Raw genomic sequence first — 24,934 nt, forward strand, 5'->3', positions numbered from 1 at the left:
GATTTGGGAGACGAAGTTGAAATGCTGCGCTCGTACTTTAGTTTCATCCGTTTATTATTTATGGTGATACATTAACATGGCAGGGTCAGAAAGCACAGAATCTAGACCAGATTAAGCCTGAAGGACCAGGGTTTGACCAGTATGCTAATAAAGACATTTATTCTAAAATCCCAACATCTTTTACGTATTAAAATCCCTATGTCCAAAGCTAGACCACAGCTTGCTGAGAAGCCCTAAACCCAGAAAATGAAACAGTGTTTTTTTCAGCTGGATTTTGTCTCTAAACAATTTTTTTGTATTTAAAATATGCGCACTCACAAATCTGACGGGAGCTTCAGTTTATTGCAAATCCAAAACCACATTATAGCTCACCCTTCATCTCTGCAGATATATTTACTTCTGCATCACCTTTCTTCATTTTTCTCACAGCATTTTCCGGCGTTAGGTGAAAAAAATGATTGAAAAACAAGTTATGTTGCGGCTCGGTTGCTCGCGGGCATCAGCGTGCACCGGTTTGAATCCTCGAGGACTTGGCTTTGTTTCATTACAATAAGTTAGCAGATTCCACTGAGGAAAATACTGCAGCATGTCACAGTAAGCCGGAGAATATTCGATTCCATCTGCAGTGTGTAATTAAGTGCAAAATATAAATATATTTTTAACCCAAAGAGATGACATTTTAGATGACACATTTCCCACCAATGCTCTGAACATGTAGTGTCGGCTCTGTGCCTGGTAAACCCCACTTGGCTGGGCTTTTGGGAAGCGTATTTCTTCTTAAGCCGCCTTCTGTTTGTCAGTCAGTGATGAATCTATTCCCGAATGTCATCTCCCCTCACTGTCTTTCTAGCTCTTCCATTAGGAATAGAAGATCACTTTTATGTTATAGCAAGTCAAGGAACTGAGCCCCCCCTCCCCCCATATGAGTGTGTGTGTCTGAGTTCTTGCTTCAAAGGTCTAATGTAGGCAAAGTCCTGATAAACACGTTGTGGGAGCACTGGAGAGAGACCGCATGTCAGGTTGTCTATGTCTGTCTTCACACACACACACACACACACACACACACACACACACACACACACACACACACACACACACACAGGCCTCTCTGGTCCTCCTGCAGAACGTGTTGCGTCAAACCTATGATCTAAAACTGCCTCCAGTCCCCATCTAAGTGGCGAGCTGACATAGACGTGTGCAACACACAACCATCTTTGTTACGTACGCGGGGATGCCGACGCCTCAGGCGCCGGTCTCCCTCTGGCCGTTTTGCTGTTTTAATAATATCAAGGGGTAATGGTGCCTCATACATAGCAAATGCTACATTAACTCAGTGTGCCCAAAAATCCTGCCTCGATACACGGAGATGTGTCTGAGTGCCCGTGGAGCCGCAGTTTAAAATTGGCACCATGTCATTTCAATCGTTGGTTAACCCTAAAAAGCTGTTATCAAGTAAATGCACACAGATTTGACCTTTTATAAATGGACTTCCTGTGGATCTCCAGTTTGTGGGGGGGTGGCGGAGTGGGTCAGCTATCATTACTGAGATCTTGACAGATCTTGCTCGCTATTTAGGAAGCAATGCCGCATGGCACCATTAGTTTTAAATCCTCAGCTTTCATGTGTGTGTGTGTGTGTGTGTGTGTGTGTGTGTGTGTTTCCCCCTAGAGTGGATGACATTTTATCTTTGTTTCTGTGAGGGGGATCCTGCTTTATCAGTTTGGGGTTTCACTGGAGAATGGTGTGTGCAATGTGACAGGTCATGCAACCACACCGCGCTCAAACCAGCAGAACTATGAGAAAGCTCCACGGTCTGGTGCCCTGCCCAGCTCCGCATGTGAATATAATGTTTTGAGGCACTGGGTTCCCATCCTGCACGGCCCTGATGAAAACACGCACTGAAGTGTCGGATGCAGTGTATTGTATTTTTATAAGCGGTGAATAGTTCCAAAAAGTGGAGGGAAAAGTTTTTGGATTTTTGCTTTTTTTGTTGCTTTCCTCTCCCATCATTCCTCATGAATATAGATGGTGATTTGTCTGCAATTACCCTTGTGTGTCTGACAGTACAAGGCATGCTTGACTCAACACGGATTTGTTTTTTATTGATGCTCTCGTGCGAAAGACAGGGCATACATATTGATATTTCACGGAGTAGATGAACATGTCTCTTGTCTACTACACAGCCCATTAAGCCTACTCTCTGCTTAAAAAAACGCCTACAGCTGTTGCCGTCTGCTTTTCGGCTGACTGTAGAGCGGACGTGTTTACCCCCCCCCCCCCCTTTTCAGTTTACAGCCGTCGAGCAAATGTTTTATTCCCATTTCTGGTTGTTATCGCGAATCTGTGATCTTCACCTTGCTTTCCCGCTGGCACACCTGGTGAACCGAGGTCCGTGGCGAGCGTGTGTACGTGGGGGAAAGTGTGTGTATTCTTGTGGGCTCCTGTCCGTGCTCCCACACGGCGGCTTAGTGGCTGACATGTTAGACCAGAGTGTGATTGGATTCCACGCTCCAGAAACATTAAACCCAGTGAGTCACACAGAGGCTGACGTGTGTGTGTGTGTGTGTGTGTGTGTGTGTGTGTGTGTGTGTGTGTGTGTGTGTGTGTGTGTGTGTGTGTGTTGTAGTAGTAGTAGTAGTAGTAGTGTGTCCACTTGTTCGATTGCATATCTAAGCGCACATAGATTAGGTTTTAATGTCTACCTGCATGTGTGTGCCTCTTCAAAGTGTGTTCAGGAGAGATTACATATCTTTTCCAGTGCGTGTGTGTGTGTGTGTGTGTGTGTGTGTGTGTGTGTGTGTGTGTGTGTGTGTGTGTGTGTGTGTCTGCTTTCTTTAGACTACTCCATGCTGGAAGAGAGTTCACTTTGTCCTTCAGATCAAGGTCAATGAGCTGTGTGCCCTATCTCTGCGCTCCATCTATTAGCTGTCAAGCGTCGGGTCTGGGGGATGGATGGGTACAAAGCTTTGACCCCGAGTTAAACACAATCACCTGCAGGTGGGGAAGGTTACTGTCAAGATGTACTTGGTAACAGATTACTGATTACCTATTTAAAAGTGTAATTGGTAGAATAATCCATTGGATGGATGTGTTTAATTAACAGTGAAGAGTCCGGCTCCGCAACACTGAGTCCCGTCAACTCTCACTGTTTGTTTTGGTTGGATTTATCATTTGATAGGCTTTCTGAGACATCCCCTTATAAGTAACTTGAACAAGTGTCACTAATTGTTTATTTTGAAATCCATTATATGGATTACAAATGTGTCACATCCGACCATCTATCCTAACTGCTATTAAATCCGCCCGCCTTCTTCCCTCAGTATGGGTCCCTTATGGCAGGAAAAGACATTTCTACTCTCAAATCCATCAACGGATCCACCAGCCCGTGTGCTCCTCTGAGCACCGCGACTCAACTTTTCTTCCAGCACAAACAAGTATAATTAATGAATAATCTTAAATATGTAAAAAAGAGATCTTGCTCAGAGTGTAGAACTGCAGGCCATGGGCAGGAGGCATTCTGCAGGGTTTATACGATCACGTCATTTCAGTGATAATAAGATACAGATGCAGTACACTGAAAAAACTAATGCTCTTTTTTTTTTTTTTTAATATTGACTCTGTAAAAGAGAAAAAAAGACACCTGAACCTTGTTTGATTATTATAAAAATAATGCCAAAAACATGAAAGTACCATGAATTCAAAGTGCCATTGCAGAAAAAAATAGTTTCTTATCCCAAAATGACTTTTGTTGACCTTCTGTATGTTTATAGAGTATATTGTTTTGTTACTTCATGTTGACAAGGCTACAGTGTGTAGGATCAGGGATCTAAGCTTTATATATATATTAATATAACTCTTATAACTCTTTCCAGAAGTTGTGGAAGAGCAGGTTTAGTGCAGCCTGTGTTGCTGTGAATTTCAAACTCGAGCTAAAGTTGTTTTTATCCATGAGGCATGAATTCAATAAACTGCGAGCCACCTGCCTGTTCCTGTGGTGGAAATAACATTATCGAGAGCAAACTATCTTTTTGTAGCTCAATATCCCAGTGGGAGCCCTCCTAACAAGCGTTTTCCCTGTTTATAGCCAACACACCTGGCTGACCAAACGTTCTGCTTCAGTGAAAAGCACTTTAACCATTAACAGCAAAGGTGTTTAGTCTGACTAGCAACCGACTGACTATCAACACCCTCTGGGATGAAGCAAAATATCTCTATCATTTCAATAGACAAAATGCCTCTTGCTGTTTATCTGGAAGTTTTTTTGAAAAAAAAGAATCATTTTGTAACTTTGCTTGGTGTGTTTTGCAGAAACACCCTGCGTGACCCCCAAACCATCTGAGCTTCTGCTGCGATCCCGCTGATGTTGTTTATGCTTTCATGTTAATTTAATTACTTCGATCTGAGTGAAGATGATTAGCATGCTAGCAGTAATAGCTAGCAGGGAATCCAATAGGCTATTATCGTAATCAGTCCCTCTGGTGCGCTGTGGGTGAGAGAGAGAGAGAGAGAGAGTGAGAGAGAGAGAGAGAGAGAGAGAGAGAGAGAGAGAGAGAGAGAAGCAGTTACGACCGTCGCCCAGAGAAGAGAGTTACATCAAAGGACAAGTGTTTCTTACTTCTTCTTTTTTTAGCACAATACATGATTCAAATAGATTTGTCCAACCTGGCTAGATTTAGATTCCGTCACTGCTGAGATATGGCAAAGAGGAAACATGCAGTTTGCCTCACAGATGCATTAAAAGTTTCATCATAATAGTTTCATCGTTTCCCAGAAGTCTTTAGATCCTGTCATAGAAGAGATAAACACAGTGCAGAGACGAGCATACGCATAAATATACAAGGTGTCCACAGGTATTTCTGTACAAATATTCACACACACACACACACACAGTGATGGAGGGGGGTTCTGCACTGCGGCAGGCACCTGCAGCTGTGTCCCCACTCTGCTCATTATTATACACCCGCTTCCACGTACTGTACCTCTGCTGCACGGATGCTCTCGACCTTTGTCACATTTGTCTTGTGTTTCAGTGTAAAAATGAGTGTTTAAAGGGTTGAGATGCTGTGGTTGCAGTTGAGACCATGTTTATTTATATTTAATAATGTTTTTTCCCCACGGGGCAAGTTGACCCGTTTGTTGTCTCTGTATCCATTTTTACTTTACCTTTCAACAGTTACTGCGTCTTTCCTCCTCCACCTGCTACACTTTGTCTCCGTCAGACTTCCAAGGGATGTGTTTTTCAGAAGAAAGTCTCCCGTGCACCAGGCACAGTCACCAGTTTGACTTTGGATCAAACTCCTTCCTTTCACTCCTACTAGACAGCCAAAGCCCCGGAGCAAACGAGGAACATCTGGAATTGCCCTCTGCTCATTAACTCTAAATTCTAACAACATTTCATTCCATCTCCAGAGAAGGAGGGAGAGACATATCGCTGCATATATTCCCACTCCTCCGAGGAGTTTGAATATCTGCAGCGATAAGTTAACGACATCTGTCCTCTAGCTCACATTTTCTCTCACCAACTCCCACGTGCACCAATGTCTGCTTCCAAAATGAGTTCAAATGAATGTCTACGAGACGGCTCAGTGAACTTTCTTAAATTCACTCCACTTTCAAAAAGCTCTTCTGTAATGAGATGTATAGTCGATCACATAATCGATTTAATGATAACAAAATGAACGAAGCGCCGTCTCTCAAAACGATGACCTCTATTTTTCATCCACCTCTCCCTTTTTAGATGCCAAGGCCTGTCCCTCCAAAGATTTCCAGTGCCGCAACGGGAAGTGCGTGGCGCCGATCTTCGTGTGCGACGGAGACGACGACTGCGGGGACGCCAGCGACGAGGAGAAGTGCTCGGCTCCCACCTGCGGCCAGCACGAGTTCCGCTGCAACGACTCGGAGTGCATCCCCGCCCTCTGGAGTTGCGACGGCGACCCGGATTGCAAGGACAAGTCGGACGAGTCCATGGAGCGCTGCAGCCGGAGGACGGAGCCCCAGAAACCTCGCTGCCCGGTCGGCGAGTTCCAGTGTGGGAGCGGGGAATGCGTCCACATGAACTGGAAGTGTGACGGAGACGCCGACTGTAAGGACAAATCGGACGAAGCGAACTGCCGTAAGTGGCCTGTAGATGTGTTGTGTTTTTGGGGGATGTGGGTGGATAAATACGTTTGTAAATTAGAGTGGAACTGATGGATATTGAAAGGCTATTGCTGCTGTTATTATTAACAAACCCTGATTAGACCAAATGTGTCCAATCAGCAGTGATGATCCCATGATGCCATAGAACTCCAATGTTGATGTTAAAAAACACATCCCCTTTTTAAAACCAACATAACAAGTGTGGTTTGTTCTGTTCCAACTCCATGACTGTACTTTAGGTTGAGCCCAAACAGTCTCTGTTGCCCTGAAGTCTCTGCACACAAATTACAGCTTCGCCAGTAATTTACACCCACGGTGTTTATTGCAATGAAGGAATACGCTGCGTGTTCATCGTTTTTCTTCATTTCATGATTCATTTAAACAGTTAATACCAGCTGTAGGCTTTAATGAAGGCGAGCCATGCATACCAGCAGTAAGGCACCATGTGTTGTGGAAGTGTTCTTCATGTGTGACTCTTGGCTGAAGGAATCAGCCACGTATTATGAACTACGAGACAAATCTCACTGGGCCGCCCAACTGATTGAAGGACGATCCATGCTGACTCTGTTGTTGCCCACGTATCCATGTGATCTGTGGAAGTAGACGGAGAACTTCTGAGCGTGTTTGACCGTATGCAATTTGTGTGTGCGTGTGTGTATGTGTGTGTGTGTGTGTGTGTGTGTGTGTGTGTGTGTGTGTGTTGTGTGTGTGTGATGTGAAGGTCCTTCATCTTGTGAGACCCCCATCTGGTCTCCTCATCACACTCCCACACACCACTCAGGGAGATGACAACAGCATCACACATACGACATGATACCAGCACACTGCACTGTCACACTCACATAGTCACACACAAACACACACACACACACACACACACAAGCAACAGTCCCATGTATACATGGCGATCATACCTGCGCTTCGACAAACAGTCACATAGATGCAGATTTTAATGCACATAGAATTGCAAATGATGAAATAACCATGCAGTCATGGAGGGCTGCTACTTAACGGCACTCCAGTCTAAAGTGAGTTACCATAAACAAGCAGCTGTGACAAGTTTATAGACCGTTGCACTGCAAAACCCTCCCATCTCTCCAGACACAACTCTAAATTCCAAATAACTGTGTAGGCGTGCATGGTGGGATAGATTTGGATATCATTATCCTGCGATAACAAGGTTAAAAATTATATGCAAATGAGACGTAGCAAAATGTATTTAATATTTGATGACCTTTCTGGTCATTAAATCAACCTCACCTTTAAGTAGCTTCCCGAAATAATTGGCCCTCCTAGTAAGATGTTGATTTCTGTCCTTGAGGTTTGTGATTCTCAGGAATAATGACATGAATATAATATAGACAGTAGGTCTACACACAAACTGAATATTAGTGACCTCTGACTGAGTGACAGGGAGAAAAGTGGTCTTGTCTTGTCAACATGTGCTCATCTGTCTCAATAAGCCATGTGCACTACATCCCATATATGAGACAGGAGCTGCTACTATATGAATTAGATTGGATCTGTGTGCGTGTTCATCACATTGTAAAAGAAAAAAAGAGGGTGTTCAGAAGTTTGTGTCAAACAAGATATAATGGTCTTGGATGTCTGTGTGATGTAAATGAGAGCCGCTGAGCTCAGCTCGGGGATGTGCAACATTTCAATGTAAATTAGAAATTTGAGAATCATTGCATATTTCCATTTTGTTCTCTCCTCCTCCTCTATTCCCGTCAAGCGTTGCGTATTCCCCCAGACCTCGACCCCCCTCGTTATTCGCTCCCATCTCATTTGAAACATCTGTCTCAATGATCTCGTGTTATTTCAGAGACATGCTGAGACAAGTGAATGTGAGGAAGGTGACAGGAGGTTAATGCAAATGAGAAATGGTCAAATCATATCTCTGGTCGGATCCCTCCTTTCCCAGATACCTGCAGATGACAATCCATTATTATTACCATTCCTGGGGATTTATCACAGATAGCTGAGCTCAGGTCCCAATCATTTTTTTTGCTGAAAGAATCAGCACTTTTTGTGATGGCACTTGATTACGTCTTCCACACTTTGCTGATATTAGCATTAATATGTGTTTATTTTTAAGACGTCTGAGTCAGCTGATCCGTGTGTTCAAGTGAAGTCTTGCTGCATACGTGCATTTTAGTTTTTGCCATTTGATGCGACTGCATGGCTCTGCTCAGCCACAGTGCACATGTACTGGGTGTGAAACGGCGTGTGTGGCTGTGTTTTATTCCAGATTTTCCGATAAAGCGATGGCGTGCTAGGCGTCGGCCTCCACGGCCATCGATCATGTCTGCCTCCGTTCCCTCGGCAGAGCCAGTCCAAACCACAGCACATGAATAATTAAACAGCCAGTTAAAAAGACGAATGAGTTAAATAAACCTGCCTTCAACGTGAGAGCGAGCACAAACAAATGCCCGCGTACACGCACATGCTCAGTAGGTCACTGGATGTGGGTTTCCCTCAGACTGTGAATGAATACCTGCCTGGTTTTCATTCCCATTGGGGCTTTTTCTCGTGCAGGTAACAGTTGTGTGTGACGGATTACTGTTGGATCGGAATGCACCCCGAGTTGGCCTGATTAAAGAAGTATAGCAGATACTGTGCACATTTTCACAGTTGAGGAAGAGCAGTGGTTTTCACACACCCCTTCCCTCCTCTCTATGAAATCAGTTTTCATTTTCCAGATTCCGTGTTTTCATTTTTTTTCCCATCAAATGGTGTCTAATCACGTGGTTGATGCATCAAAATTCAATAAATGAAGAAAATGAAATGTTTTGAAGAAATATTCTAGTAGTACTAATTATAATTCCTTGTCATTCACAGACCATGAACATGTGCATAAATATTCAAATGTATGTGCAATAATTTATGGAGGAGTCACAATACACCACCCACTTTTTAAAATAACATCTTTGGACCCCCCTACTCACCACACCCCCCTGTCATAGCTCCCCCTAGTATCAAAACCACTGAGGAAGAGAAACGCTGAATGAGATCATTAGATGATATTTTATAATAATAATGTAACAGGCCAGCTAAATCTAACGTGTGTATTCGTTTGCGTCCCTCAGCCCTGCTAACATGTCGACCTGACGAGTTCCAGTGTGGCGACGGATCCTGTATCCACGGCACCAAACAGTGTAATAAAATCCACGACTGTCCGGACTACAGCGATGAAGCTGGCTGTGTCAACGGTAAGTATCAGACAACTTGCTACACCTGTGTATTCATTTTTACTTTGTCCGAGAATTGTACAGAGATTCATATTTCACTGCAAAGAAAAGCGGTATTCAACCCTCACAAATGTAATCGCTGTTGCAAATCATCAGCTTCATGCATTTTATTAATCTTTTCGTCACACTTGATTCACCCTAAAAATAATCTATCCAATTACAACCCGAATACTACTAACAGGATTCACAGGGGATCTAATAGAGGGTAGAACAGATGGCTGCGTTTGACTAGTCCAATCTGTCCCATGAGAAACTTTGTAAAAGCAAAGTAAGGAGCAACAAAAACATGGTGAAATGGAAGTGGGCCAATGTAGGGGGACTGGGACTTTAAACTATCAAATTTGCTAGTTTTAAAGTCACAAATTTGCCTTTTTTTTTTATACAATAAAGATTTTTCCCCCTCTCGCCTCCGTTTTCATTTGGCATATCATATAGCCGATATGAACAAGTTGCTTGGATCCGCTAACACCGGATGTTTGCCGTTGCTATGACAACAAATGAAAGCTACTACTAGCATTTACTCCCGAACAATAAACACCCATAAGATGACAATTTGGCTCATATAGCAATAACCACCAATAACCATCAACAGCCGTCACCGTAAGGATCTTAGCAAAGCGTCACACTTTGGGATGTTTTAATGAGAAAAATAAATGCCACATTCATGGGATTTTAGCTAGCATAAATGCCGGTTGTTAGCATCGTAATAAAGTAGCAAATTTGCGACTTTAAAACTAGCAAATTTGCAACTGTTTTTCTCTGAATATTGTCCATTTCTCTCGGCTCCGTTTTTTTTTTTTTTTATACCTACATTGGCCCTAATACACCATTGTAGAAGAGAGAGTGGAAGAGTGTAAAAGAAAAAAAAATGTGTCTGCCTTAAGTGTCCTTTGACGTATACAAGAAGTATTTACAGTGAAAAGTGCTTGTGGAAAGAGTGAGGGCATGGATCCAAGAAAGTTACAGTAGTCGTACTACTCAGCCACTCACTGCATGTACACATCACCTTGAGTTTATATATTGAGATGCACAGGAAAGCTCAAGGTGCCTGGCAGTGAACTTTATGTTGAAGCTAATATTTTTCAAGTGCAGCTTTGAATCTGAAATACATTTTTTTTTTGTGTTTAAATCACAAACCATGGTTGACGTTTCTCATATTTTGTGTAAGTGTTTGCACTTATTTCCATTTACCACAGAGGGAAGGTCAAATCACAACGAATACTTACAAATCGTATAAGTCATATTTTGTGTGAAGTGATCTAGTTCGGCATCAGTGTTGCGAGCCAAGGTGAAATGTAGTCAAACCTTACCTTCAATTCAATAATCGTAAAAAAATATATAAAAATGTTATGCTCAATGAAATGTCTTATCTATATCTACAAACATGGTAGGTTTAACTAATCCATTTATATATTAAACACTCTCTGATCGTTGTTACTGAGAGAACTAGCTGCATTTGCTTTACCTACCTGAATCTTTTCATACACAGACAATTCAAAATGTACTCCTGCTATAACAGACTGTCCCACCAATCATCATATGTTAACAAATTTTCTTCTTCTTCTTTTTTCTGTTAGATTTGTTTAAGGCTGTATTCAGAACAAATCAGGCGTTGTGGCAATATATTGTGTGGCGGTTTGGGAGTGTCACCATTGACCCATTCACACCAAGCAACTGCAATTAACATCCTTGTCCCCTCGAACCCTCTCGTGCTTTTACTTTTTCACCACAGACAGCATTATTTCCGGTAACCCCTAACCCCCACAAAGTTAAAAGCACTTCCCACATATTAATAATTGGGGGGCATTTTTGCCGCAACGTTGGATTTGGTTTGAATCCAACCTATAATAAGAAACGACTGACTTGAGTGTGTTGTGTCTCTTCCACAGTTACAAAGTGTGACGGGGCACGGAAGTTCCGCTGTAAGAACGGGGAGTGTATTGACAGCAGCAAAGTGTGCGACAATGTGAAAGACTGCAAGGACTGGTCTGATGAGCCCATGAAGGAGTGTGGTAAGCTAATTACCCTCTGTTTCTCTTCACACCACTACATACCCAGACACTCATTAGTGATGGCGCTCCCTCGTGGGTGGACATGGACGCGAGCGTTATACCGCCGATGCATCATGCTCATTGACGGATTCTACATAATGCGGGTGGTCACTCGTCTCCGTAAAGAGGAGCTTTCATTTGATCAAGGCGGGGTAAATCAAGACTTTTTCTCAACTGCCTTGTTTTGATCAAAGAGCCGAGCGCCTCTGCCCTCCAGTGCGATCTTAGGCGGGGAGATACGTGAGCGGAATACATTAGCCATTAGGAACCACATAGATTATCCACACGCCACAGATAATTACCACTTAGTGAGCTTCAGTCACGGATCTCATACGACAAGCTGTGCAATCCACCCACAAACAGAGGGGGGGGTCGGTTGAGAATGGCGTACCTGTTAACAGAATAAAAATGTATTCAGTAGATGGGATCTTGTGTTAGTGAAATGTTACTCAAGTACATGAACAAGCAGGAGACTCGAGAGATTACTTAAGGGAACTGCACTTCACCCGGTCTGGCTCTGAAGCAGACGGATCTCTCTACGTGGGTCTAAAATGATGTGTGAAAGTACCCGCCGTTCAGCGAGCTCTGATCTCGAGGTGGATGGATATACACTGTGATGAGATTGCCCCTGTTACCATATCATTAGTGTTAAACACCGCGTCCAAGTGTGTATCAAAGCAAAGCCACGTCTCCCTTTTTATTTGTTGCAGTAATGTTTTGCAATAACTTCCAGCATTCCATTTTCTGCAAAACGGAGACTGTAATAGTTAACGTGATTCAAGGCCAAAGCAGTGTAAAGTAAACAGTCAGTGTTACTCCCAAAATGCATTGCTGTGTACCCTTTAGGTCTACAAGTGTTTTGACTGCATTTCCTAGCTCATAGAACAGTTGCATCACGTTTACTTGCTGGCAGTCTTCCTCCCTGTATTTGTTGACAGAAGGCTAAGTTTCTTGTTGCGTTCTCACTGCCGGCTGTCAAGCTCGAAAACTCCCGTGAAACGGAAGGCAGGGAGTGATACATTAAGTAAACAAGTCAAGTCAAGTCCTACTATATGGCCAAAAGTACATCTGATTTCATCCATATTGCATCCCAAACGGTGTGTATTAAACTCCTTCTGTGAGGCTGCAGCCATAGTAGCATTAGTGTCGATGAACTATGATGTTGGGCCAATGAGGCCTGACTCACAGTCAACACTTCAGCTCATCCAGAAAGAGTTGGATGTAGATTAGGTGAGGGCTCTGTGCAGGCCTGTGGATGTTTCCTCACCAAACCCTCAAGCAGATTTCTTTATGGACGTCAGCCCAGTGTGTGTTCTGGTTTCCTCGTGTTTAAATGGAAAGGAACTTCCCCAAGCTGTTGACACACTATTGGAATCGTCTCAAATTTAATTTACGCCCACAAAGGAATTATACATACAATTAGTGAGTAAAAAAAAGTAACCATTATGTCATCAGGGGTGTCCACATGCCTTTGGCCAATTGTGTATTCTGTAGCTGTCCTGTTCGGTAAAATTCAAATTCCTTAATGCTTTATTTATACCACGTTGATTTGCTGTTATCTGACCAAATACACTGGCTTTACTGTAAATTAGAAACCATATTTATAGTCAAATGTCTCTTAAAAGACTTTCTCACTTTCATCAGTCTCTCTCCATTTCTACCTCTCCCCCAGTCTCACTGTCTTACATCACAACCTGTAGCCTTGAAGCCTAAATCTTTAATGTAATCCGGTAATGAAGTACCAGCTTTAGTTTTCGGCAGCGATCTCTCTCAGCTCCCTGGAGGAGGGTTGAAAGACAAAGGAATAAACGGAGGTGCAGAAACGGATACGAGGAGCAGGAAGGGACTGAGAGGGTCCGGTCTGTTCTGCTTTTCTGAAATACTAAATGGAAAAACATTTGGGAAATGGAGAGACTGAGATGAGGGGATGAAGGACAGCATGTGTCTGTGTAACAATAGACTTCATAGCTGGGTGACACCTGGTGCACATGGCAAAGCTCCCCGCTGGAGAATGGATTGAGTCCAGGTCCTCTCTCTCTCTCTCTCTCTCTCTCTCTCTCTCTCTCTCTCTCTCTCTATCTCTCTCTCTCTCTCTCTCTCTCTCACTCTTACTCTCTCTCTCTCTCTCAACTGCCTTTACAGCTCACTGTCTGTTCGTTTTGAATGGTAGGTTGATGTGTACACAGACACACTTGAATGGACTAACTTATCTTAACTGGCAGGATGATTAAAACCACACACACACACACACACACACACTTTCGGTTTGTCTCTCTGTCCATCTCTTTCTCTGTGTTTTATCCAGGCAGTATTTTCTGTCCAATAGCCTGCTGGAGTTATTTCATCAATATTCAACTCCCCTCTTGTGTCCGTTCCATCCTCTATCCTTCCTCCCACTGCTGCTCTCTCTACAGGTCTGGATGAGTGTGCAGACAACAATGGCGGCTGCTCCCACATCTGCAAGGATCGCAGTATTGGTTACGAGTGTGATTGTCCCTCTGGGTACAAACTCCTGGACAAAAAGACTTGTGGAGGTAAAGAACAAAATACGTTGTGAAGCAAAACCAGCAGAATCTTTCAGTTACTTACCCTGTGTTGAATTTTTTAAGCAAACGTTATTTTTCACGCATGCCCCCATGGGGGACAGAGAATAAAGTAAAACACATGCGTCTTCGCTAAAACCTGAGTATTTAAAACATTCCGGCCTCTCACGTATGGTGTTTTTATAACATATCAACATCCATGATGGTAATGTTATTTTAATATATGTTGCATAGAGTTGGTTATGAGTTAAAATGCAACGATTATAGCTCAAATGATGTAACTGTGTGAAATCACAAATGCAAATTTTAGCAGATACAACGTATAAATAAGTGGTTTGAAAGAGACTTTAGTTATGCTCTCGACAGAGTCAGGAAAGCAGTTTCTGCTGCTTCACATCTTGGTGCTAAGCTTTGAACATATCCTAAATCCTGATCTCAGTGAGATCAAATTGGTATTGATCTTCTCATTGGGCTGTGGGTTTGCTGGCAAACATGCCATTTCCCCCCCAAAAATATGTTGGACTGTTGATTTATGGTTTTATTTGGTTTAAGTGGTTAAATGTATCACACTGCAACTTACAAAAAAAAATAGCAAGGATAACATATCTGTGCAGTGGACGGGTGAAATAATCTGCAGTGGTAGAAATAGTTTGCTATAGAACAGGGTTCCTTAATTATATACTGAGGGCCAAATTATGTCCAGGTTGCCAAGTCGAGGGCCTTTTTTTTCATTGGACCACTAAACATTGATTTATGTGCAAATGTTATTATTGTTCCTGCTTTTATTAGAAGTATTATTATTGTAATCATTAGTACTACCAGTGGTAGTAGTCATAGTAGTCATAGCCTTGTGTTGAGGAACAGATAAAAAATGCACTCTTGAAAGAAAATAAGTCCAATATCAACACTTTGCTCTTGTGGGCCGGATTTGGCCCGCTGGCCGCTAATTTTGGATGTCTGCTATAGAATAATGTAATATTAATTCAATTGAACTTGGTTTATCATTTATCAATTACAGTATTACTTAACAAGTAAAAAGCATACATATTCTTTTTTCAAATCTTATGTTCCCGCTCTCGGCAGGATAGATATCAAAGAAACTCCGTTCGGAGGATCGTTTCTTTTGATTAGATTGTTAACGCGCTCGAGAAAAAGTACTTTTTTATTTATTTCTCACTCTTAAGATATAAATGACTTTGTGTGTGCCTGTAGCATTGTTTTGATCTTGGCGTCTCCTTCTTCTTCAGACATCGATGAGTGCGAGAACCCCGATGCCTGCAGTCAGATCTGCATCAACTACAAAGGAGATTATAAGTGTGAATGCTACGAAGGCTACGAGATGGACCCGGCTTCTAAGACCTGCAAGGCCGTGGGTGAGCAATTCATCACGCACACACACACACACACACACACACACACACACACACACTGTTCAGACCCACTGTCATAGACGGATGTTCTGGGCACACATGCACTCCAAAGGAATCACACGTCCAGACCAGCTCTTATGTATACACCAATTACTCTCCCATTCCAGCACCCCACGCTGGCGGAGCACATCTCACACCATTCTCACGTTGGGGGATTCTCTCAAACAAGCGGCTTGCTTTGTATGGAGGCCTCGCACTGCAATCTGTGCAAAGATAAATATTTGCCACCTTCTTTTCTGCAGTCCTGCTCTCTCTGTGGTGTCAAAGGAGCGATGTTGTATGTGTGCGACACACACAACACCAGTGGAACGCTGAGCAGTGATACGAATGAAAATAGGATCTTGTTCTCAAAGTTACGCGAGGCAAGGTTGCTAAGGGAAAATGGCCTGCGAAAAATCCTGGGATCTGATGAAAACTAACCTTTAGAAAAGCCCCGTGTGAATTTTGGGTGTATTTAATACCCCCCCTCCCCTTTCTAAGTCTGCTTTAGCGATATCAACACTGTCCGTCAACAACCATTTAAAAAATGTGCAGATAATGGCTCCTGCTACCACCGACAAATCAGAGCTTCTGGTGTGTAGTGATTTTATGATAAAAGTTGACATATATATTACACCTAGTCCTGCTGAAAGCAGAATTTTAATGTTGGTAATGCATGACTGTACATCTTTCCCAAGATTAAAGGTTCCTGCCGACCTAGAGAGGATTGGAGACTATAATCAGTGCATTATCAGTACATTAGAAATTTGACAGGAAAGATAACCTCATATCCTGGCAGTGTTAACGCCTTGCAGTTACACCTTTACCTAAAATGGAACCTATAAACTTTTTTTTGCAGGGCAAGAGAGAGAAAAGAGTGTTATTAGTGATTACTGCCGCCGGGCTTAGGTTAAGTCATTATGGTTGAACTGGTCGGGTAATGAGAGAGCTTAGAGCAGAAAACAGGCCCTCACTCTTAAGCTAAGTGACATAAAAAACACCATTGATTGCTGCGGGACTCTCTGTGCCAATCTGTATTACTGATGGGCAGCGCTTACAGTGCTTGTCAGAGGCCAGGACATTTATTAGAGGAGAGGACAGGAAAGGAAACAAAAGATAAATGGATGGATATCTCTCAGCTCATCGAAGTGATGTGGAGATGCATCCACACTGTTACATCGTGCCAAAGGAGACGGCATCAAGAGGAAGGAAACTGTGGCAGGATTGTTGTTTGTGTTGTGAATTTATTCATTCAGAGGCACAAATAGAGACGGGGCCATAAATGAGGAGATGTTTGCTTTGTGAAGCTGACGTAACGTGGATTTAACGAAGCCTGTGAACATCCTTAGATGCACACATGAACAGCCAATCCCACGCAGGCACGGCTACACACATCAGGATTCTGGTCACACGAATGAACATGTTGTTATTTCGAGTCCCGCCGACGCTCGTGCTCAGGTATGGCCCTGGAGGAGTGACGCATTCTTTGATGAGATGACAACCGCCAAGTGCCAATATCACTTGCACATATTGCCCTTAAGGCTATTATTTGCTGCTTCTATCTTGGAGGGAAATGTCACCCCAAAGCTCCATGAAATGGTTCATAGTTTTGTTTTCCTGTGATTTCTACTTGAGTTTGTTTTACAGTGCAAGTTGACCCTGTACAGATAATTGAAAGAAGACGAGATAACCTCGACTCTTAGCATTCTCCAGTGTTTAAAGGGTGCATTTTATTCTAATGCTTACACAGTGTTTCAGGCTCTGCAGATTAATTTCCGAGTAATATGCAACACTAGCAGTGCTAATTAAAAGTAAAGTCCCAGAATGGAGTGGTGATGCCTTTGCCTCTCCTGAGCTGGTATTTGTGGATGTGGGTGTTTGTATTAGTGCATGGCAGTGTTCATTAAGTCCTCCTGAAGAAAGCCTGCTGCGACACTAGTTGCATTCATTGTTATTGTGTTTACACCTTTATGGGCGTGATGCCACTCACCGAGTCGTCAACTTGAGTTATCATTATTGTATGTGAGAGAGGGAGAGAGAGAGGGAGAGGAGAGTGGGAGTTCGCTGTGTGTACGAGAAGAATGGATCCACACAGGCGGCAGTTTCTTGACCAGTTTAGTCGTCTGTCATACATAAATCCAATTTGATCCAAATTGGATCCGACGGGGCCGAGACCAAGAGAGAGAATGAGCGGAATAGAAATATGAAAGCATAAACATGAAGGAATATAACACCTGCCCCCCATTTGTCAACACACAACAAGTATGGGCTTCGGTGGTGCTATTTCTCATCATAACGGTCAGCACCATTTCTAGAGGAAAGATTTTGCCCGTGTCCAGATGTGTGTCATTTTATTGCTATCATACAATAAAAGACGGTCTTATTGTTGGATTCAACCGTATTCAAGGTTGCCAGATAAACCAAATAATAACGCTACAGATTTGAAATGTCACGCACAACAATGAACAGCCAATCACAGGCTCTGCTCGGTTTCTTTCACTACCATCAACTCAAATTGAAAAATAAAAAATGTACTAGGCATGGTTTCAAGGGTCAATATTGGGTGTACTGGGAATATTCCATGGAGGCGGCTAACACACAGACAAATAAATTGCTATTTTTTAGGAAAATAAACAACTGAGACCTGAGAAGGTAGTCAAATAAAAGTTCATGAAATGTCCAGACAGATGATAAGGATGAGGAGGATGTGACAACTTGAATTACATTACAGGTACACACACAACCTGGTTAAAAGCAGGATGTGCTGTATTTATGATGAACAGGAGATTTACAAACCGCCTGTGGACCAAAGTCTTATTTTCTTTTTTTTTTCTCGTTGTCTCTCTCATCTCGTATCATCGTGTACTGTGGCCCTAACCGCGGTGCCGAGAGCAGTTTTTTTTTTTTATACACACACACTTGACAGTTTGAGCACACACTTTTCAAAATGTGTTTTCAAGCACTGGTCAGATTTTCCCCATTGTCAGAAGATTTTGCCATGGGACCCAAGATGTTGTGGAACACTGTCAAACCTCATGTCAGAAGATTTCTCCTGCAGTCTTAAGCTTTTAACAGACAAGCACATAACATTTCATCCTGTCTGCCTGTAGGAGTGTTGATTATAGTAGTCTGGAATACAAATGTGCACAAATATATTTACCATCTGCGGTGATTCCCTTTTATTTGGACCCATCAAGGTTGATAATGTTAACTTTAATGTGCTGTTGGTGCACAAATGTTCTCATGGAATTTCTGGCCATCCACCATAGAAATAATAATGCATTTTGGTACAATAACTTGCTTTGTCAGGAGAAATGCTAGCAAGTAGGATGACTTTTTGACTTTTGAGGTCCATTCCTGTTCCCTGCTGCAGCATCTATTTATCATTATGTAGCATGTTTTTTTTTAACAAGCATGGCTGACCTAGACATTTGTGTCTACTTCCAGACATAACATCATCCTCATAGCCTCATCCACGCCGCCGCCGTCACACTGGCTGCAACTGAACATCCCCATCATCCTGCAGAATTTCATACCTTTGTCTGACCTATTCCGTCCGTCTTTTACGTTCTTACTTTGCATCTCCACGACATAAACATCTGTCTTTACTTTGCATTTTCTTAATTGGCTAACGGGGCAAAACAGCCCTGAACTGGCGACACAGATTGGAATATATATCTAGGGGACCCTGTTCTGGTTAATAAAGCTGACTGTTGCTCTGCTGGGATATGTTGAGGGGAGGTCACGGCCTGGAGAATAGTGACTCAGCTCATTTTCACTTTGAGGAGGACATTGCTGTGAAAACAGTGATGAGGGATCGGAGATGTTGTCTTGAAGAAGATGAGCCATGCTCTTATTATTCATACGTTGAAATGTTCTTATTCCCTGTTTTTTCGTCCACTCCACACACATGATTTTTCTTTCCCCCCCTGCTGTCAATTCATCTGTTAATTCTCTTACATCCTCTGACTCTTCATTCCTCCGTGACTCTACCTGCATCATTGATGGAGACAGAAAGAGTCAGAAACATTTGTTTGTGCCTGCCTTTCCTCTCTCTGTGTGAGTGTGTGTGTGTGTGTTATGTGGCATTTCTGATAGGACAGAATAGTAGAGAGAAGTGAAAAGAAGCCAGAATTTAGATGGGAAGGGTATTTGTGTGAAAGAGCGTAGAACATGAACACAGAGAAGGACACAGGCAGACAGACAGAATGCCAAGGCGAAGCAGAACCCTTGGGCTAAAGTAAAAGGGAAATAATTATACAATATCCATTTATGCAAACACATTTTTTTTTTTATCAGTGTAAGAGGAAGTTGACCTTGTCAACTGCACGACAATTATTCAAATGTTTGACTCCCGCTCACCTTCAGCCCGCTGAAGTCGGTTACCTTAAGTAACGGATGTGCCGGCCAACAGCACACACACCGCTGAAGAGAACCCAGAAAACACCATTTTGACAAGCTGTTGGACTAAAAATAGAACAATGTGTCATGTCGAGTTGTTGTGCTACTTCATCCACCTGCACATCGCACTTCATTACTTCATCCGGCAGCAGGACACACACTCACGCACACACTCTCAGGCTTTATAACTGGCTGTGTCATTTTTAAGGCTGCTTTGCTTTCGGTTCTATCTCGCATAATGTACTTGTTGCTATTCTCCAGAGCATAATTGTATGAATAATTAAGCGAACAGCATTATGTTGTGTCAAAACCAAGTGTGTATTTGCAGATTATGTTTGTTTTTTTTCTTTTAAAAGGTTTATTTGGATGATTTATTTATGCTCATATCATCAAAAATGCATGTGTTAAAAACCTAAATAGTGCAGATGCAAAACAAGACCTCATTGATCCTACATTATGATCCGTCTTGGGAATAAGAATCCACACTCAACACCACTCGTTTTGTCTTTGTAGATAACAGCATGTGTAGGTTTTGAACAGAAATACACATGAAGGGCGAAAAAGGACACTGTGATCTGATTTGTAGTCTTTAAAGGAGATAACAGACCCACATTTTGACTTTACTGTGTCTTCATCACAGCAGATGCATTCATACCCAACAACATAAAATCAGTGTACAATTGTCATCGGATAGATGGTTGAACTAGATTTCAAAGGTATTGGATAATGGATCTAATAGCACAAGTTGCCCCGGCTGATGTTCAAGTGACAAGTCATGTCAGAGTGACTCATATTTCTTTTCTTTTTATATCAAGTCAACAACTCTCACAACTTCCAGGGCTTTTTGACACGCAATGTAACACATGACAGCATGTAATTACATGAAGATGGCCTGCCAGCGAGCGGTGCTGGTATGAAGTCAATGTGACCTTCTCTGTCTCAGGAACAGTGTGGATCGCATTGCAATATGCAAAGATACGGGTTTGAGTGTCAAATACAGAGTTTGGAATGTGTGCTACGATCTATGTACCATTGTGGAGATCAGCAGGTGTTTCTTTGTCACATATATACATCAGCACACTTATGATTGGCGCTATTGCAAATGGCCCATGCCCAAAGCGAGTGGGTTGAGAATGAAAAACGTGATATGTTTTGAGGCTACATTAGCATGTTAATGGCCACCGAGTTCTTCACACATCTCCTGAAATTTGCGGCCAATCCATCCAATTTCCCCCGATGTCAAGTTACATATAAATGGCATCGCATGCTTCCTCGGGAGACCTGCTCTAAACATGGCGTGAATGTCTGTCCCTCTCCATCAGGAAAGAGTCCATATCTGATGTTCACCAACCGTCATGAGATCCGCCGCATCGACCTGCTGAAGAGTGAATACACTCAGGTGGTCCCCACGCTGAAGAACGCCGTGGCCCTGGACGTGGATGTGTCCACCAACAAGATGTTCTGGTGTGATCTGTATCATCGCAAAATATACAGGTAGGTACACACACACACGCACACACAAAGAAACAGCCCATAGGATTTGTGCAACGTACCTTTAGGACTAACAGTGAAGCCGATATAAATCCATGAATGCCATTGTGCGTTATCAGGTCTTTGCTGTTACCTCGTTCTTCAGCCATCCTGTCGTCCTGTTGCTTCTCCATACATCCATACATCCATTCTGTCATCAGACACAATGTGTGTGTGTGTGTGTGTGTGTGTGTGTGTGTGTTTGTTTGTGTGTGTCACACCTGGAGGGCTGTGTCATCTGTCAGTGCACCAGTGGAACTGTTTGTCCTTCACACACAGGCAGTATCTGCACACACACAATGACACATACTGTAAGCATATCATGACTGTGTGTGTGTGTGTGTGTGTGTGTGTGTGTGTGTGTGTGTGTGTGTGTGTGTGTGTGTGTGTGTGTGTGATGGCTGGCAGGTAGTGGGAGGGGCCCTCTATCATCTCAGCTGAGCCATATGCTCTCTCCTAATTTCACTGCCTCAATAATCGCCACCATTACTCATCTGCATACGCTCAGACACGTACCGCCACACAAACTCAGAGACACACTCAAGGGCTTGTGACAGAGGAAGGACAAATTAACTGATTCGTGATGATGAACTCTACGACGGAAGCAGCAAATAAATACACATAAAGACACTTAAAATGGCCAGCAAGAGGTGATTTTTTCACATTGCCTTCCTTTTATTATTCAAAAAGTAGATAATTTTTTGTTTACATAAAGCATGAAGGTATGCTCATTTATGCTGCTCAGTATGCGTTGCGTGATATTATTTTGAAGGACTGTAACTCATTCCAAAACTCTCGGTATAGAAGTACTTTTAAGATCATCTGCTGCTCTTTTTAAACGATATCAACTTCATAGTTTGAAAAACCCAAAGCCTTCTTCAAGACGCAATACACAATGCTACATGGCCATATCACAAGTAAATAAATGTGTATTTTTCCATCCTATTCCTCGCCTTGCCACGGTTCGGATCTGTACATCGCCGCCTGCATTTACAAGGTTCATTTTGATACATCAGAAAAAACACACAAACCAAAAAAACTAAACTAAACTATATCATTTGTGGAGGGTGGAGGATACATTAAGAGTCTCCCAGCCTGAGGAAAGAAGCTGCTCTGAAGTCTGTTGGTATGGCAGCTGATACTTCAATGGCGCTGGCCAGACGGCAGCGGGCTGAACAGGCTGCTCGCTGACGACTGTGTCCTCAAATAAGAAAGATGATTGACCAATCGAGTAGACAGGATTGAAAAAAAAAAGTAATCTTCCTTCATACTGTAGCTAACCTGCTACCAAGCAACAGAAGTCACTTATATACACAAAAACTCTCAAATCAACATGTTTCTTTCGTATTATGATTCCTCACACATCTATGTTAATTGGCTTTTCATATAGGATATTTTGAGAATGCTTTCCTGTTTTAAATAGCACCCAAAGGACATGATTAATCACATCTTTTACCCAAACATTGTTTACTTTCCAACGCTGCACTTTGTTTACTCTGATAAGGAGCATTTGGCCAAATGGAAATAGCCGTGTATTTATGGGTGATTCATCCTCATTGTCCCTCACTGCGACGGTGTGGGTTTTTTCCAGACTAATTCATAGTGATTAGCAAGCTACGGGTCGATGACTTGTTAACTTCTCCCAGTGATGGAGATGTTTGTTGCAAACAATAATACAGCCAATTAAAGATGCAATCTGTTCTCTCGGACTCATCTATCTCTGTCTTATTTCTTACTCCAGTCTGCCTTCTATTCATCCCTCCAACCAGCTCATCTCGCTCTGTCTGGATATGCTTAACTGAAAACGAGGACATATTTGAGTAATACCAATACTTGGGGATGGAAATTATATGTTATGCATGATATCCCCACAATAATTTGTACGTGTGTTAAGAGAGTTTATGATATGATTATTATATTGGGCAAGGAATATTGCAGACTATAAATTGCAATACATACATAATTATATGTTCCTTAATTTACAGTAATGGCCCACTGTTGCACCAATAACATGATCATGGCCGGTTTGCTCCAGACCTCATTGTAATTTGCTGTGTGTGAGACAGGCGTTCGATCCATGTTATAAACGCTGATTACGTACCACAAGACAGCAGCAGGCTAACTCTCCTCCCATAGATAAAGACGTCTGCGGTGGCACACAGTCACACGGCCAATTAACAACACAAGCTGCTTCCAAGTCCCTCACTAATCCATCTCCACCTCGTCACTCGCTCCAATTACCTCACCAACCCGTAGTGAAGCGCTCCTCCCTTCCGTACTTCCCGTCTGTGAAGGCGGGGGTGTAAATTGGGATGTTGCGTTTCCCAACCTTCTAACAAGGTTGCGTTTGTATGGCCCTTGTGTGGTGAAGGCAATACTGTGTTGCACATGTAGATGTGGAAGAAGAAAGGGAAAAGAGCAAAGCAGAAATGGGGATAGGAGATTGGACAGACAACAAGTGGAAAGTAAGAGGAAATTGGAGAGAGATTGAGAAGACAAGAAAGACACAGAGGGGGAGAGAGTGACAATGACGGAGAAATAGGCGGGTTATCTGTAAGCTGCTGTTAGATGGATACATCTCTTTCTCCCTGACAGGTTCTGTTTAGAGTGCCCCTGATACATACATTTTTTAGAGTAAAGGATGCCTTTTCCCCGCCATGTGCAACTAGGTACCAGCATCGCCAGAAATCTAGCAAAGTGTGTGATTTGCCTTGTGTCTCATGTTATCTGCTTCCTCCTGAATGACTGGGTGTGATTTCCACCACGGTGACTGACGCAGCTCTTCCCTCCCGTCCGACAGCGCTTACATCAACAAGGCCAGCGACTCATCGCAGCAGGTGACTCTCATCGACTCGCTCCACTCCCCCGAAGGCCTGGCCGTGGACTGGGTCCACAAGAACATCTACTGGACCGACTCCGGCAACAAGAGCATCTCCGTCGCCACGGGAGACGGCAGGAAGAGAAAAGTGCTGATAGCCACCGAGCTGAGCGAGCCTCGGGCGATCACAGTCGACCCACATCAAGGGTGAGGGGGAGAGGTTGGAGGGTGGAGGGAGTTTTTTTGGACGTGCGGGCGGAAGATGGCGAAGGAGTTGAATAAAAGGCAGCAGGAGTGAGAGGGTGGTGGGCTTCAGGCTCCATTGCCAGTTTCTTAAATGGGGTAAATCGGATGTTATGTTATTAGAGGATAAGAGTAGGCTTTTTACTTTTTAGTAGTGCTGCAACCATCCGTTAGATGCAGCAGCTTCACATTAGGAGATACAACGTGACTCCTGTCTGCCCTATCTGCCTCTTTTGCTTCGTCTCGGATGTCTCGACTTCCCAAAAGGACTCTTTTCAGAGCCCTACAAAGCTCCACTACCGCGGCATGAAATGCATGCAAATGAAGGCTCGCTTTACACACACAGGCACACATTTAAAAGCGGCCCAGGTTTCCAGCAGTTTTGCGCAGTATCTAGTTTGCCTTTAGTGTCTTCAAGGCCAGTTATGTAACGACAGCTGTTTGATTTTTGTCGAGAAAAATGAAATAGAGGGTCAGACGAGACATGGTGTGATAGAGTACAGTCTTCTAAAAAGTGACATTGCAATAAAAAAGCACGACAAGGTTAATC

At 43.0% G+C, this 24,934-nt stretch overlaps 1 protein-coding gene across 5 annotated transcripts in view; it reads left to right on the top strand.

Moving 5' to 3' along the window:
- The window catches only part of lrp8 (low density lipoprotein receptor-related protein 8, apolipoprotein e receptor), a 153,389-nt gene that overhangs the window by 108,342 nt on the left and 20,113 nt on the right, over positions 1-24,934 (top strand). For all 5 annotated transcript variants that reach the window (XM_084011034.1, XM_084011031.1, XM_084011030.1 and 2 more), the window contains exons 5-11: positions 5,738-6,112; positions 9,228-9,350; positions 11,279-11,401; positions 13,855-13,974; positions 15,231-15,356; positions 21,116-21,287; positions 24,124-24,348. In XM_084011034.1, coding sequence (XP_083867160.1) covers positions 5,738-6,112; positions 9,228-9,350; positions 11,279-11,401; positions 13,855-13,974; positions 15,231-15,356; positions 21,116-21,287; positions 24,124-24,348 — 1,264 coding nt within the window. The remainder of the gene's footprint in view (positions 1-5,737; positions 6,113-9,227; positions 9,351-11,278; positions 11,402-13,854; positions 13,975-15,230; positions 15,357-21,115; positions 21,288-24,123; positions 24,349-24,934) is intronic.

Source organism: Eutrigla gurnardus (genome assembly GCF_963514095.1).
Source record: "Eutrigla gurnardus genome assembly, chromosome: 6".
NCBI classification, from domain to species: Eukaryota; Metazoa; Chordata; class Actinopteri; order Perciformes; family Triglidae; genus Eutrigla; species Eutrigla gurnardus.